Source organism: Anabrus simplex, chromosome 3, assembly GCF_040414725.1.
Source record: "Anabrus simplex isolate iqAnaSimp1 chromosome 3, ASM4041472v1, whole genome shotgun sequence".
NCBI lineage: Eukaryota > Metazoa > Arthropoda > Insecta > Orthoptera > Tettigoniidae > Anabrus > Anabrus simplex.
The window spans coordinates 465,733,656-465,749,810 of NC_090267.1; the positions used below are offsets into that span (position 1 = coordinate 465,733,656).

Sequence of the window (16,155 nt, forward strand, 5' to 3'; positions counted from 1 at the left end):
TGGGTAGAGATTAGTGATGGCATCACCAAGTCATATCCGATACTTCAAACCATTGGCGTACTTCAAGGTGACCCCCTAAGCCCATTGCTTTTCATTGCCGCCACAGCTGACATCGTACAAAGAATAGATTCAGAAAATGTCAATATTCTCATGTATGCAGATGACATGGTTCTGACGTCAACTTCTCAGTTTGATTTGCAGACTACTTTTAATAAAGTTACGAAATGGGCAGAAGAGAACCAGCTGAGGTTAAATGAAAATAAGACTGTCTCTCTGACCTTCAGAAAAGGAGGAAAACGGGGAACATTCTTAATCAATGACCAACAACTAAAGTCAGTCACAAATTTTAAGTACCTAGGAGTCACTTTTCAAACACCGGGGAACGTGTTCTCTTTACATGTAAAAGACCGACTAAATGCTGCCATAAAATCCATTAACGACATCAGATCTTTGAGCCATCTCTCACTATCATGTGCCATCGAGTTATTTCATCTTAAGGTTAGTCCTGTAGCCACCTATGGATTAGAAAACATATGGATATATCTTGGAAAGAGGCAACTACATAGTATAGAGAAGGTGAAAGCATTCTATTTAAAGAAAGTACTTTGCCTGTCAAAGTACACTCCATCACGCCTCGTATACCAACTGTCGAGGGAATTATTCTTTGTGGAAGAGCTGCGTTTGAAACTACTGCTCCCGGCCACTCCAGCGTATAAGGAACTCCTACAAGAGCTTCAACAAAAGAGAGACAGCATATGGTGGGACTTTTACCAGTGTGATGCGATGATCAACCGCAACTGGACTCAGGGAGGCTATGAGTTGAGACACGTTGTGACCAGACTCTCAGTCCATGGGTTTCACCAACGCCTGTGTATTAAAGCGAGCTTTCATGAGCCAAGTCCGGACTGCAGGTGCAAAAGATGTGGCGAACTCTGTGAACGCTATCACGTACTTAAGTGTAAACTGAGAATAGAATCCTTAACAAAATTTTGTACAGACGACTGCTCATAAGAATTATTATCATTATTATTTTCCATGCACATTTGTGCGCAATAAAACATTTATTATTATTTTGTCTTCTACACACTTTTCTTTCCAGATTCAGCTGCATTCTGTTCTTATATCCTGTTTGTTTTTCGTTGTACTTTATTATATTTTTCATTTGATTTGATTTTATTATTTCTTCTGCCACATTTGTATAAGAGAAGGCCTAATGGTGTTAACTACGCCAATAAAGACATGTATCTATCTATCTATCTATCTATCTATCTATCTATCTATCTATCCCTGATTCGTCTGATGGCCTTGCTATTTACTTCGCATGCACATACCATGGAACAGGAAACATCTTAATTGGAGCTCAGAAAGTTAGCGCACAGTGAGCCATCTAGCGTCGAACGGAAGTACCACTTACTGTAGATCAATGGTAAAACATTATTAAATTCAAAACTTCGTTATTAGAGAAGTCTTGCTCGCGAAGAGACGAGATTTTCTTCTAAAGACGCGGGGCAATGTCCTCAGCGAAACGTAAAGAATTTCACCTTGTTTTCTGGACATGGCAAAAGCGTATTATCATGTCTACAACTACGGGCCTTGAATGCAGGAATTTCATGTTTCATGAAGTATATAATAATGTCGTGTGGTTCTTGCTAGCCTGGTGCAGTCCTTGTAATGAAAACCTTCCGTGTGTGGAAAATTGTGTGTTAGTGTGACGGAGGATAGTATTGAGTGTGCTTTGTGTTGCAGAAGTTTTGGGAATAGCACAACCAACCAGAAACCGACCGAAATTGAGGAGTGTGCTATTTCCACCCTAAGAAAGTTGTGAAGAAACCGCAAGGAAACGTATAAAAAGAGGCACATGGAACATACCCATGATCGGGTATGGTAATAATTTTAAGTATTTTGTCAAGAAGGAAGCCATACTTTCCAGTGTCGACTTAGTCAAATAGGAGATTACAAAAACCTCCAATCTGTCAGACACACAAAATTTCAATAAAAATTATAACGCTATAAACATACCTGTAAGAAATACACACTATTACACAAAGATTGACATGTTTCGTTCTACAAGAACATTCTCAGATTCCATCAAATCACTTAAATCATGCGTAAATATGTACAGCATTGTTCACGTTCGTAAACTTGTCAATGGTAGAAAGTTAGGTAATAATATGAACAAATATTAACAAATGATGATTTATAAGTACTCAGCCAACACCGTATTAGCATAATGAAAAACAAAATTCAACTTATCTGAATTGCCGAAGCTTAGGTCGTTGTCATAAACACTACTTCACGACTGTGGTCAAGGAAAAACTAGTGGAAGATTTTGGCAAAGTATGTTGTTTCTTGGAGAGGGGAGAGGACGCAGGGGAGGGGCTTCTGGAACGTTGTGGATCCTTCCTAATGGATAGGGGAGAGCAGGACAGTACTTTCTTCATGTGATAATCTAGCATATGTCCAGTAGCTCCTCCCCTGCGTCCCGGCCCCTCTCCGTGGAACAACATGCTTTGCCCAAAAATCTTCCACTAGTTTTTCCTTGACCACAGTCGTGAAGTAGTGTTTATGACAACGACCTAAGCTTCGGCAATTCAGATAAGTTGAATTTTGTTTTTCATTATGCTAATACGGTGTTGGTTGAGTACTTAAGAATAATCATTTGTTAATACTTGTTCATATTATTACCTAACTCTCTACCATTGACAAGTTTACGCAACGTAAACAATACTGTACATATTTACGCATGATTTAAGTGATTTGATGGAATCTGAGAATGTTCTTGTAGAACGAAACATGTCAATCTTTGTGTAATAGTGTGTATTTCTTACAAGTATGTTTATAGCGTTATAATTTTTATTGAAATGTTGTGTGTTTGACAGGCTGGAAAATTTTTTATATCCTACTTTTAAGTAATTACATCTTTCTGGTCTGGATTGCTCATGTTATTCGATGTTATTCAACTACTGCACTGTATGTGAACGAAATACTAAAACTTTTTTTGAAGTGTAAATAGCACCATTTGAACAGACACTCCTCAATTGTTTTTGTAACATTGAAAACCAAACATGCACTGAATTAATCATTTCTTAGCAAATTGCCGAGCGTGAATATATTGTACTTAAGCATGTTTCTCCATAAACGATTGAAAAATGAACTTTTAGTTACTTAAAATACGTCATAAACTACACAAATTACACCACTATGAAATACGTGTATTTGAGAATTTTATATATTAAAAAGTATCCCAGAAGAGATAATTTTGTACTACAAGTATATTATTACCTTCTTGATTTTTACGCTTGAGAGAACAATGTTAATAAATTCAAATGACACTTCAAACATTCAAAATTCATTTGACATAAAACCAAGTCAACTGAGACGTTTTTACATTTATCCTTTCAATTCAAACTTGCTTTTACATAATTCAGTTGGATTAATTGTAAATACGTACAACTCAGTCGACCTGGTCACGAGAGCAATGCAATGTGGCTGAAGAAGTATGCATGCTGACCACGTGGAACTCCAGTATCTGCAGACCATTTGACTGAGTAGCAGTTGTCTTGGCAAGCCAAGGTTCAAAATGGGCTGTATGTGCCACGAGTATACAATTTGAGACAGGCATTTCAATAGAGCTATTATATGATAAAACAGCTATTATTATTATAGATAAATAAAAATGTGTTTCTTCTTAAAAAGAGAACTGTACAAAAATCAGGATCCTGGGTGTAAAATATAAGTTCTACAACACAAGTACTCCAGAAAATCATGACCAATTATCTTTTGACATAAATACGTCTTACGGCTGGAGATTGTCCGAAAATCTGTGCTAACGTGACGTGACAAAGTACAGTATGTGATGGAAGTGTAACCATAGCAATTGTGCAGTCAGTGAAGTAAGGTATGGATGGGTGGCCAGACAGTGTTACCTAGCATCGTGCAGGCTATGTCGTACGGCTGGTTGCCATTGAAATAAGCAGCAGTTGATGGATTGTCATGACCGGGAGGCATATTTATGATCATTTGATTTTCGCAAAGGGAGTGGTTTCTTTTTGAAAATAAATTTATAACATATTTTTGTTCAGAAGATTTATCGGGTGTTCTTTACTGTGCCCATCGATCGTTTCTTTAAAAATACTGTAGATAACTGCAGATAGGGTAGTTTAGACAAAATTGTCATGGCAAGTGTTTAAAGCAATACAAATGAAAACATTGGCAATCAAAACATTTTAAGAGAAAATAATAATATAGAAATGACTTTACTAACATTGCTATGAATAACTCTCGACGAATTTCAGCTTTGAAGAATCGTGGATATATACCAAATAAGTGAAGTGCTAGAATAGTTCATGGTGAGAAAATGAATTCACTTCTCAGACTGATTAATCTTTACTTACTTAAACTCCTGAACCAATTTAAGATTCTCCTCGTCTTCCTCATTGCATAGATGCATGTAGTCACCGCTGGCATGCCACGGGTAGAAAGAATGATACCTAGACACAGGAAAAGAAGTACAGCCATCTGACTGATATTTAACTAGAGAGGGAATTTACTGATGCAAAAATTATTGCAAGAAACAAAATTTCTAATTTTATAACAATAAAATTAAGTGATTTTCATGTAAACGTATGTTGCTTTTCCAAACTACTCTAACATTTTCTATCCAACGTTAGGTATTCTAAGCTTGGAAATTAAAACCATAATTTTCAAAATTGATTACTTGATGACTTCGATGGTTATGCTATTTTATGACCTAGCACTATGTTTAGAAACATACAACAATTACAACAATTATTAACAAGTTTAAAAGAGCTCGAAACACTCATTTCATTTCACATGATTTTTAATATTCTATGTTTCAAGAAAATATAAAAGTACTATTTTATTTATTTATTTATTTATTTATTTATTTATTTATTTATTTATTTATTTATTGCCGGGCTGAGTGGCTCAGACGGTTGAGGCGCTGGCCTTCTGACCCCAACGTGGCAGGTTCGATCCTGGCTCAGTCCGGTGGTATTTGAAGGTGCTCAAATACGTCAGCCTCGTGTCGGTAGATTTACTGGCACGTAAAAGAACTTCTGCGGGACTAAATTCCGGCACCTCGGCATCTCCCAAAACCGTAAAAGAGTAGTTAGTGGGACGTAATTCAACTAACATTATTATTTATTTATTTATTTATTTATTTATTTATTTATTTATTTATTTATTTATTTATTTATTTATTTATTTATTTATTTATTTATTTATTTATTTATTTATTTATTTATTTATTTATTTATGAGTAATACAGTCTACAACAGAGCATTGCTCCCATTACAAAAGACAAATTTGAAGGAATACGTTGAGTAAAAATTACAATGAGATAATATGCGACATAACAATATAAAGAAAAAACTAACAGTAAAAACTAATTGTAGAGGCTGTTATATACACAAAATATATAATACATTCACATATAATGTTATAGTAACGTGCACAATCATTTACAGATAATTATTAAATTAAGATTCAGTAAGCTACGTATATTATCTTTACAGCAATGACCATATTGGTAACAAAAATAGAAACATCTCTCTTAAGAGAACAGTTATATAAGTGAAATGAAATAATTATACAAATTGTGATATTTGGATTTTATTCGCTGAGAAGTTCCTTGATCAAAACAAGATTTTTGAAAATGTAAAACGAAAGTCTATGTACTGAATATGCCCTTTAATATCAAATTAGTATATTGAGCCCTTATTGAAGTGCTCATTTAATTAATCATTCATATTTGAGAGGACAGATAATATTTCATTTTATTGAATCTTGGTAACTTGCAGGGACCATATTCATTCACAGTACATTTCACAATTTCAAAAGAAAGCTTGGAGCCGAGGGTCTATTTGTTCGCAAGCTATATTAAGAAGGCGGTATTTCTACATGACGCACCCAACTTTCACGTGCTCGGTTTAGAACAACGAAATAATGAAAATACTACGGCTTGGACCAACGGACCACATTTTCGGGAGCCCGGCGAGAGGCTAGGAGATCATACGACACAAGTTTGAAGTAAGCGTCACGCACGCGATGTTTTGAACCAATGGGAAGGAAGCATCATTCCGATATTGGCTATGCATTGATTAAAGAGAGAGATGGCCATAAACAAGCAAACAATGGCGTCTGTGAAGACGATCAGCGCGTGGGCTAGCGATCCCCATTATTCGGCAGGAGTCTTCGAAGGTGTTACGTCGCCAGAAGTATACTTACGCAAGTGCAGATTCAGGTTTTATGTAAACTGATCGTGTAGGGACTTCTAAAATTTTAGCTCTATACGCTCAGACTGCACTTAACTATCCACGATTTAACTTTGATAGATTTCGAATTTGGTATCTTCGAATTTCAGACAGAACAGTTTCCGATATGATCACTTACATGCGTAGTTACCTGCCTATTTAAAGTTGATTTTTCCGAGGACACAAACATCATAGTTTCTAGTCCACATTTGTGTACTGTTTGTAGATGTTTGAGCTGTCACATAACATAGACGAATTATGGAGCGAGTGGGGAAAATTTGACCTAATTACGGGGTTAGATAAGCAGAGTTGTCCCGCGGCTGAATGGGAACTGGTTTTTCAAGGTCAGTGAAAATTACACCGGCGGGATACAAAGCTAGAACAGGTCGATAATTTCAAGTATTTAGGTTGTGTGTTCTCCCAGGATGGTAATATAGTAAGTGAGATTGAATCAAGGTGTCGTAAAGCTAATGCAGTGAGCTCGCAGCTGCGATCAACAGTATTCTGTAAGAAGGAAGTCAGCTCCCAGACGAAACTATCTTTACATCGGTCTGTTTTCAGACCAACTTTGCTCTACGGGAGCGAAAGCTGGGTGGACTCAGGATACCTTATTCATAAGTTAGAAGTAACAGACATGAAAGTAGCAAGAATGATTGCTGGGACAAACAGGTGGCAACAATGGCAGGAGGGTACTCGGAATGAGGAGATAAAGGCTAATTTAGGGATGAACTCGATGGATGAAGCTGTACGCATAAACCGGCTTCGGTGGTGGGGTCGTGTGAGGCGAATGGAGGAGGATAGGTTACCTAGGAGAATAATGGACTCTGCTATGGAGGGTAAAAGAAGTAGAGGTAGACCAAGACGACGATGGTTAGACTCGGTTTCTAACGATTTAAAGATAAGAGGTATAGAACTAAATGAGACCACAACACTAGTTACAAATCGAGGGTTGTGGCGACGTTTAGTAAATTCACAGAGGCTTGCAGACTGAACGCCGAAAGGCATAACAGTCTATAATGATAATGTATGTATGTATGTAGTACTAAATAGTAACGGTCAGGTTGTCTTGACCCAGTTTTCAATACCGTGAATGAACGGATGTTTTAGTCAACCTCCGAACCGGCAGAAGCAGCAAGACGAGACCATATTTCTACGCCAGGTGGGAGAACCAAGGACTGATCCAGTTCAATTTTGAAGGCAACACAGTCAATAAGGATTGTGAGCCAGCTGTCCGTAGGCAGGCAGCCGAATCAACAAGTAGATGAGTAATAGATTTACAATATAATTATGTATGTGTGCAGGTGTTTTAATGTAGCCAAGGGGATAGGTTAGTTTTGTTATTTAATTCCAGTAGGTTTAGCTGTTGAGTTTCCCGAACGCAGTTTCGTACTCCAAGTTTCGAATGTTAGAATCAGCTTTCTTTAATTATTATTATTATTATTGTTATTATTATTATTATTATTATTATTATTATTATTATTATTATTATTATTAATGCGATTTTCTCGAGTTGAAAGTATAAGATATTTCAGTAACTTTCAGATTTTCAGACATGGTCTATGTTTATACGGTTATGTTTCAATTTCTAGTTATGGTATTATTAGAGTTGGCCATTTATATTAAATATTAATTTACAAGCGCGAGTGCTCTGATATGTGACCAGCGCGGTGTTGTTTTCGTTTTCTTGACAGAAGATTGGAGGAAATCGATAGCGACATTTTTACAAGACACTCAGTGAACTAACGAAATTCCAGGCACCCATTCTTTGCTTCCGTCGCCCTAATGGAACACTTGAGACGAATACAAAGGCCAGTTGTGAAATCCTGAAGCAGTTCTTCGAGAGGCTACACAACAGTGAACCACCTACAGAAAGACTCCAATTTCATGCAACTACTCCAAACGAAGACTCGGTACCACATTCACACGAGGAGATACGAAACAACATATTATATCTCAAAAGCAACAAAGCACCAGAGGAAGATGGCGTAATCACCGAAATGATCAAGACTGGAGAAGAACTCGTGGTTGATAAACTAAAAACCAGCATTGCAAATATATGGGAAACCAGCAACATACCCTCAGATTGGAAAATCGCTTTTATTCACCCATAACCAGGTGAGTTGGCCGTGCGGTTAGGGGCGCGCAGCTGTGAGCTTGCATCCGAGAGAGAGAGTGAGTTTGAACCCCACTGTTGGTAGCCCTGAAGATGTTTTTCTGTGGTTTCCCATTTTCACACCAGACAAATACTGGGGTTGTACCTTAATTAAGGTCACGGTCATTTTTCCCATTCGTAGGCCTTTCCTAACCCATCGTCGCCATAAGATATCTGTGTTGGGGCGACATAAAGCCAATTAAAAAAGAAAAGATTCACCCACTACACAAAAGGGGTGACAGGACTGATTTAAAGAACTATCAAATTATCGATGTATTTCACTTCTCTCAATCGTCTACAAAGTGCTCTCGTGTGCCCTCTTCACCAGGTTGGGGCAACAGACAGAACGTTTAATCGGTAAATACCAAGCAGACTTCCGACCACACCGATCATGCACAGAACAGATCTGGAACCCCCAAGATGATATTACAACACCGCCAGTCGAACCGCACAGTTGTCACTTTCGTAGACTTTAAAAAAAGCACACGACTCTATTGACCGCATCACCCTTTCAGTACACTGCATGATTGAGGTGTGGATAGCAAAACAATTGCGTTAATTGAACAGACTTTGACAGACGCAACCTCTAATGTAAAATTCATCGAAGAAATCTCCGAACTTTTTCAAATCATAACAGGAGTAAGACAGGGTGATGGGTTATTCTCAATTTTGTTTAATCTGGTACTGGATAAGGTCATCAAAGCCTGGGAGAAGGAAGTACCTGGAATAAGTATGGGAACCAAAGATAAGAGAATCAACATAAAGTTGCCTTTGCTGACGACCTAGCAATAATTACCCAGATTCCTCAGGAACCAAGAACATGCCATCGAGAAACTTCATGAAATCACCATAAAAACCGGCCTCCAAATCTCTTACGAGAAAACGCAATCCACGGATTCCAAGAACCAAAGCCTGATATCACTTATCACCAAATATGGCAACATCATACAAGTTAAGCACTTTAAATACTTAGGTGAAATTATCGAGAATACTGGAAGTGAAAAGACAGCTAATATAACACGTGCTGAAAAATTACGCAAAGCCTACACAATCGCTTGGAATATGTACCATGCGAAATCGCTTTCCACCAAAGCCAGCTCCGACACTACTACTCAGAAGCACTCTACGCAATTGAGACGTCATTCTTAACCATCAACATCAAGGACACAGAGAAAATAGAACGCCAGATACTCAGGAAGATATTTGAACCTAAGATTCATGACGGTATGTGGATGCGCATTAGTGCAGAAAAACTGTATTCTATGACTGAGCGATTATCCTCAGTTGCACGGAAGAGGCGTATGATATTTTACGGACACACAACACGAATGGACGACTCTTGACTGACCAAATATATATTTTTTTCATCATTAACGGAACCCGACAAATCAAATTACGCTGGTTGGTAAACACTCAAAGAGACCTTGCAGAAATTAATACCCTACATGGATCACATTCAGACAGAAAATCAATTCACATAAGTTCACATCGAAGAATCCAACAGCCAGGAACTTGAAACTCAAAAATGCTTGGACACAAGAGAGAAGACAAGCCCATGGTGAAAGGATGATGAAGTTTTGGGAAGATAAGAAGAACAAAACCTGGTCTTACCCTAGGCCATGGCCCACTTCAGTAAAATGTATTAATTACTTCTACAGAAGGAATATACATTGAATGATACATAAGAGCTTTAGTATGTTGTCACAATCCATAACCTTTGTATAGTTGGGGACAAATCATGATGACCTCGCCTCACACCACTACTTTCCAGCGGCAGCTCGGTGTCTATTAGCGACTTAGGATTTACTACCTCTACTGCAGCCAGAGTTGCCAAATCGGCCACTGCACTCTACACGAAGAATGGGTAAATACTACAGAGAGTGAGGAAGAAAGTGGTTTGGCAGCCTCTCTAAAACAAACAAGGATCACTTGGAACTTGTTAACTCAGCAGGGTGCAGGGTGTGATTGACTACTGGCTTCCAGCTCGCTTTCAGGAACTGAGGCCGTCATGTTTTGTCCCCAACTATACGTAAGCTGATCAACAAAGACTGAGACTGATTTTTTCTGTAGCTTACGTGATAGTTTCCTATCTGTAACATAAATATTTGAAAAGAGCGGTAATGTCCGTAGGCGGCAGCGCTGTCGTATCGGTAGTAATGCTCTATTGTGTAGACGCTACATGCATTTCGCATACCAGACAATGCAGGTGACGCGAGAGGAGCATTACTGTTACAGCAAGATACTACACGTCAGTATTGGCCACACCGAGGAAGCACATTGCAAAGAATCGACTAGAGCTTTCTCGGACTGGGTGGTTCCTTCATCATGACAATGCACGGCCTCACGTCGCAAATCAAGTCATGAAGTTTCTGGCTCGATTCAACATTACCTGTGTTGCTGTGTACCACATCCACCTTATAGGCCCAATCTTGGGCCCTGCGACTTTTTTTATTCCCATCACTAAAGGCAAAGCTTAGGGGCATTCGATTTGAGAACTCTGAAGCAGCGCTCAAGAAAAGTGAGGCGATCCTCAAGGACCTGGCAAAGTATGGTCTGCAACATGTGTTCAAGGACTGGCAGACAAGCTATAAAAAGTGCATTGAAGTAGGAGAGGACTTCTTTGAAAAATATCATGCAAACATTGAAATGGAGTAATAAGCATATGTGGGAAAAAAATCAGTCTCGGTCTTTGTTGATCAGCCCTCGTAAAAGAAGCCGGTAGTTTTCTAATTTACAGCAATACAATCAGACATGATTTTGTGTTCTATCAGACAGATTCATACTGCTCATTTGACGAACTTCCATTCCTCATAAACATTAATGTATGCATAGGAGCGTTTTTCTGTGTTGCCGCAGTTCATTGCCTGTTTTGATTATATTCTCTCTGTCAGACCATTCCTACTTATTTCCACGTGACCCTGTGACGTTATTTTGAAGTCTGTACAATATAATTTGACAAGGTATGTGCTATTCTACAAGGCGAAGGACTTCAGAAAATTTTAAACTTTGTAATCGTTAGATAGAGCGAAACAGGATACGACAGCCAATATGCAATAAAACCATACAGAATAAAATAAGGTCTGGAGACGTTATATTCAATGAGAAACCATTAACACCGAAATAACAATTTCTTTTACGGACGAAAATGAAGAGTTTCAGTTGCGAAATATTCCAAGAAACGAAACAGGAAGATAAAGAAGATCTGACAGTCACAATGTTGCAGAAAAAGACTAATCATCCATCTGAATTACATATGATGATGTTCAAGAAACTGCCATTGGCGTAAACATGACTCTGAGGGATAAAATAAAAAGCACTGAGTGATATGAAGAGTTTGTGTCACTCATTATGATGGAGATTTCTGACACTCCAAGGACTTATTAAAGACTTATTAAGATGCTGTAAGGTCAAAGGATTCTAAAAACTGGCAACAAGCCATGGATGCTGAAATAAAGTCAATGATAGACAATGTCACATTGGCACTTGAAAATTTTCCTAAAGATAAGAAACGATTAACCTGTAAGTAGACTTACAGAAAATACTGACGGAACTATTGAAAGATACAAATCGAAATTGGTCGTAAAATTTTCTTCCAGGTGCATCACTCCCTCCCCCACCCCCCACCTAAAATTTGCTTTACGTCACACTGACACAGATATGTCTTATGGCGACGTTGGGCTAGGAGTGGGAGTGGGGAGGAAAGGTACAGTCCCAGCATTTGCCTGGTGTGAAAATAAGAAACCACAAAAAACATCTTCAGGGCTGCCGACAGTGGGGGTTCGAACCCACCATTCCGGAATGCATACTCAAAGCTGTGCGCCCGTAACAGCACGGTCAACTAGCTTGGTATATCAATTATCGAACGGTAGTCTAAGTATTCCGATAATTCGATCTTCTTTGCTACATTGTTTACAAAGATAATTATTTCAAAAAACAATGTAGTCAATCTGCATCATTATTCATATTTGAAACAAAAGGCCTTCTACGAACTTAAATGTGGTTTATTACACTTTAAGGTACATAATTTTTTCCCCCATTAATCTCAAAATGTACCCATTTATAACTAAACATTCAGTTCTGTCGTGAAGATGAGTAAAATAAGAACAATCTTAAGCGTTGCATCTAGCAAAAAGATCTCACACAATTTGATATACCTACAGCTTTTGTCTATGGTGACCTTTATGAGGGCGAGGAGATTTACATTTAACAAGCTGAAGGATGTAACAACGGAACAGAGCTTGTTAACTGAAGAAGAGCTTATACTGCTTGACTTTATTTATTTTGCTTTACGTCGCACCGACTCAGATGTCCGGCTCGTTGGCTGAATGGTCAGCGTAGTGGCCTTCGGTCGAGAGGGTCCCGGGTTCGATTCCCGGCCGGGTCGGGGATTTTAACCTTCATTGGTTAATTCCAATGGTTCGGGGGCTGGATTTTTGTGCTTTCCCCAACATCCCTGCAACTCACACACCACACATAACACTATCCTCCACCACAATAACACGCAGTTACCTACACATGGCAGAAGCCGCCCACCCTCATCGGAGGGTCTGCCTTACAAGGGCTGCACTCGGCTAGAAATAGCCACACGAAATTATTATCACAGACACAGATAGGTCTTATGGCGACGATGGGATAGGAAAGGGCTAGGAGTGGGAAGGAAGCGGCCGTGGCCTTAATTAAAGTACAACTCCAGTATTTGCCTGGTGTGAAAATGGGAAACCACGGAAAAACATCTTCAGGGATGCCGACAGTGGGGTTCAAACCCACTCTCTGCCGGATGCAAGCTTACAGCTGCGCGCCCCTAAGCTACAGCAGGTGTCTCCGGAAGCCACGCGCCATTATTATTATTATTATTATTATTATTATTATTATTATTATTATTATTATTATTATTATTATCCGAGCCTCTCACACTTGGGCACCATGGTTCAAATCCCGGTCACTCTAAGGGAGTGAGATTTGTGCTGGACATTAGAAAACCGGAACAGGTTTTCTCCGGGTGTCCCGGTTTTCTAATCCACAGTGCTCATATGGAGTGAGGGTATTTGACGCTGTTGATGGTGATTCGTCCGTCGGATGGGGACGTTAAGCCTCGAGCAGACCCCTTGGTGCTATTCGACAGCAGTAGGCTATGTGCCGGCACCGGGTTTTGCCCTCTCCTTTCCTACTATATCACCTCTGATGAAATTGACGTCAGGAAGGGCATCCAGTCATAAAACCCCGCCACGTTTCTCTGTCGTCTTTCATTCAAGCAAGACCCTCCAATATCATTTCATTTCATCTCTCAGTCATTAATCATTGCCCCAGAGAAGTGCGACAGGCTTCGGCAACCGGAACAACTCCTATCCTCGCCGCTAAAGGGAGCTTCTTCACTTATTCCATTCCTGACTCGGTTAAAACTGAAAACAGGCTGTGGACTTTCATTTGTCATTATTATTATTATTATTATTATTATTATTATTATTATTATTCATCGTTAGGGCCACTAAGGACCGCGAGACCTCAACTGTTCGTCTTCTTGCGGGACCACCAGGTTTTCATCCTTTCAGAGTGTGCTTTCTTCCATGCATCAGGAAGGACATGCTTCAATCGAGTTGGGACTCCTCGGTTAACCTGTCGAAGTTTGTGTTTGAGTGGTGTTCGGAGTTGAATGTCCGTTTCTGAGATTCCATACTTTAAAAGATCTTTATCGATCTCCACCAACCAAGGAGGAATAGTTTTGAGACTTCTGAAGTAGGATGACAAACGTTTACAGGGAAGGGAGGGGGGGTAGGGCGCAGCTATGAGCTTGTATCCGGGAGATAGTGGGTTCGAATCCCACTGTCGGCAGCCCTGAAGATAGTTTTCCGTGGTTTCCCATTTTCACACCAGGTAAATGCTGTACCCTAATTCAGGCCACGACCGCTTCCTTCCAACTTCTAGCCCTTTCCTATCACATCGTCGCCATAAGACCTATCTGTGTCGGTGTGACGTAAAGCCACTAGCAAAGAAAAACTCCGTTTACAGTTTCTTTCGTCTGGCAATCTGAAGAGATGAGCGTAAAATGTTATTCTTCTTTTCCGGATTACGCTTGATATCTTTTCAGTATGGGTGTATATTATTATTATTATTATTATTATTATTATTATTATTATTATTATTATTATTATTATTATTATCACTTTGAACCAAAGTCGTGTAACTCCTTGTCAGCGCAGAATTTTCTTTCTACTCTAGGTTCTTCCATACTCTGTGACTAACGTACCCTCATATTTAATGCTTAAATGATCCATCTAATATGTACCAACCTGATTATGGTTAATGCCTTTTCTGGTAAGGTAGAATTGTTGTGCTTCAGCATTCGGTACATGTACTCATCATGACCCCAAGACATGATAACTTTGTCCAGACCGCAGTTAGGCTGGTAGATGCCATATTTCGTACTGAAACAATAAAATGAAATAATACACATTAGACAGAATTTTTTTGTTTACTTGGGATAGAATACGAGTGCAAGGAAATTGTTCTACACATCATTCACCTCTGAAATTCAAGAGACAGTTTTTTTTAACAACATGCATCTTAAAAACTCTAGCCTCATTAACAAAGGACAATTAGTCCCCCTCCCTAAACTTTTAACTGTTAGACTCTTCATCTGCCAAAACTAATTTTGAGTAAATACCAGGGGCGTATTTTCTTTGCATGCAAGGCATTCATTGTATGCATTATGATAGCGCAAAGAACTATCTGAAGTAGTATTATACAATTTTAGGTTGTTTCAAGTAAAGGTAGTATTATTAATTTCATTTCTCAGAAGTTCAAAAGTTCCACACAGCTAAACTAGTTCCATTGCTTGACTACATGTGGCGCTGGTATAGTCTCGCCATCTAATCCGCTGTAGAAAGAAAGAGAGGGCAAATGGAGAAGTTAAGGATCGTAACGCATTCAATCTTAAAATTGCGTTCGGTGGCCACGGCCGACTGGATCCCTCGCTGCGCTCCTTTGCTAGCTGGAGCGACGCATCAAGTCGGCCGTGGTCCAAGATAACGTCGAGCGGGAAGCACGGATTACCCCTGGCGAGATGAGCTCTCTTCCGTACGGATCCCATACGGCTGCTCCATTTTCCAGGACTGGTTTTACGAAGATAGCCAGCCCAAAAAAGCGTGGAGGTTCTTTTGGATTTAGATTCTGTTGCTGTTAATCCATTCAAAGAGTTCCCAATATTTTTCTACCTTGTTCTAATGCAGTGGTAGATGTTCCTTTTAGTCAGCTGAACCTGGTGAAAATAAAGATGCGTAACAGACTCCACGCCAAAACTGCTTCACGCTTCACGCCGAAAAAGCTCTTAAAAGTGGTCGGAAGACCTGCTATACATAATTATTAATTCTCTGAAAGTGCCTTCCGTAAGATGGGAACCTCAGCTGCATATTCGTATTCCAATTGCAACGTCCTCTACCGCACCAACTACAGTACATCAAAAGACGAAGCTGAGCCTTCTCATTTTAATTAGGTATGTTGTAGTTATTCATCCATTGAAAATGAAAATCCCCAGCCTGTTTCCAGTCATTCGACCGGGTTAGGAATGGAATGAATGAAGCCCCATCTAGCGGCGAGGATAGGAATTGTGCCGGCTGCCGAAGCATGTCGCACTCGTTTGGGGCAATGATTAATGAATGACAGATGAAATGAAATGATAGTGGAGTGTTGCTGGAATGAAATATGACAGGAAAAACCGGAGTACCCGGAGAA

The 16,155-nt window shown here is 39.3% G+C and overlaps 1 protein-coding gene across 1 annotated transcript in view; it reads right to left on the reverse strand.

Moving 5' to 3' along the window:
- The window catches only part of LOC136866524 (inositol oxygenase), a 53,831-nt gene that overhangs the window by 7,756 nt on the left and 29,920 nt on the right, over positions 1-16,155 (reverse strand). Inside the window, exons 5-6 of the mRNA XM_067143571.2 lie at positions 14,715-14,849; positions 4,395-4,490 (exon numbers count right to left, since the gene is read on the reverse strand). Coding sequence (XP_066999672.1) covers positions 4,395-4,490; positions 14,715-14,849 — 231 coding nt within the window. The remainder of the gene's footprint in view (positions 1-4,394; positions 4,491-14,714; positions 14,850-16,155) is intronic.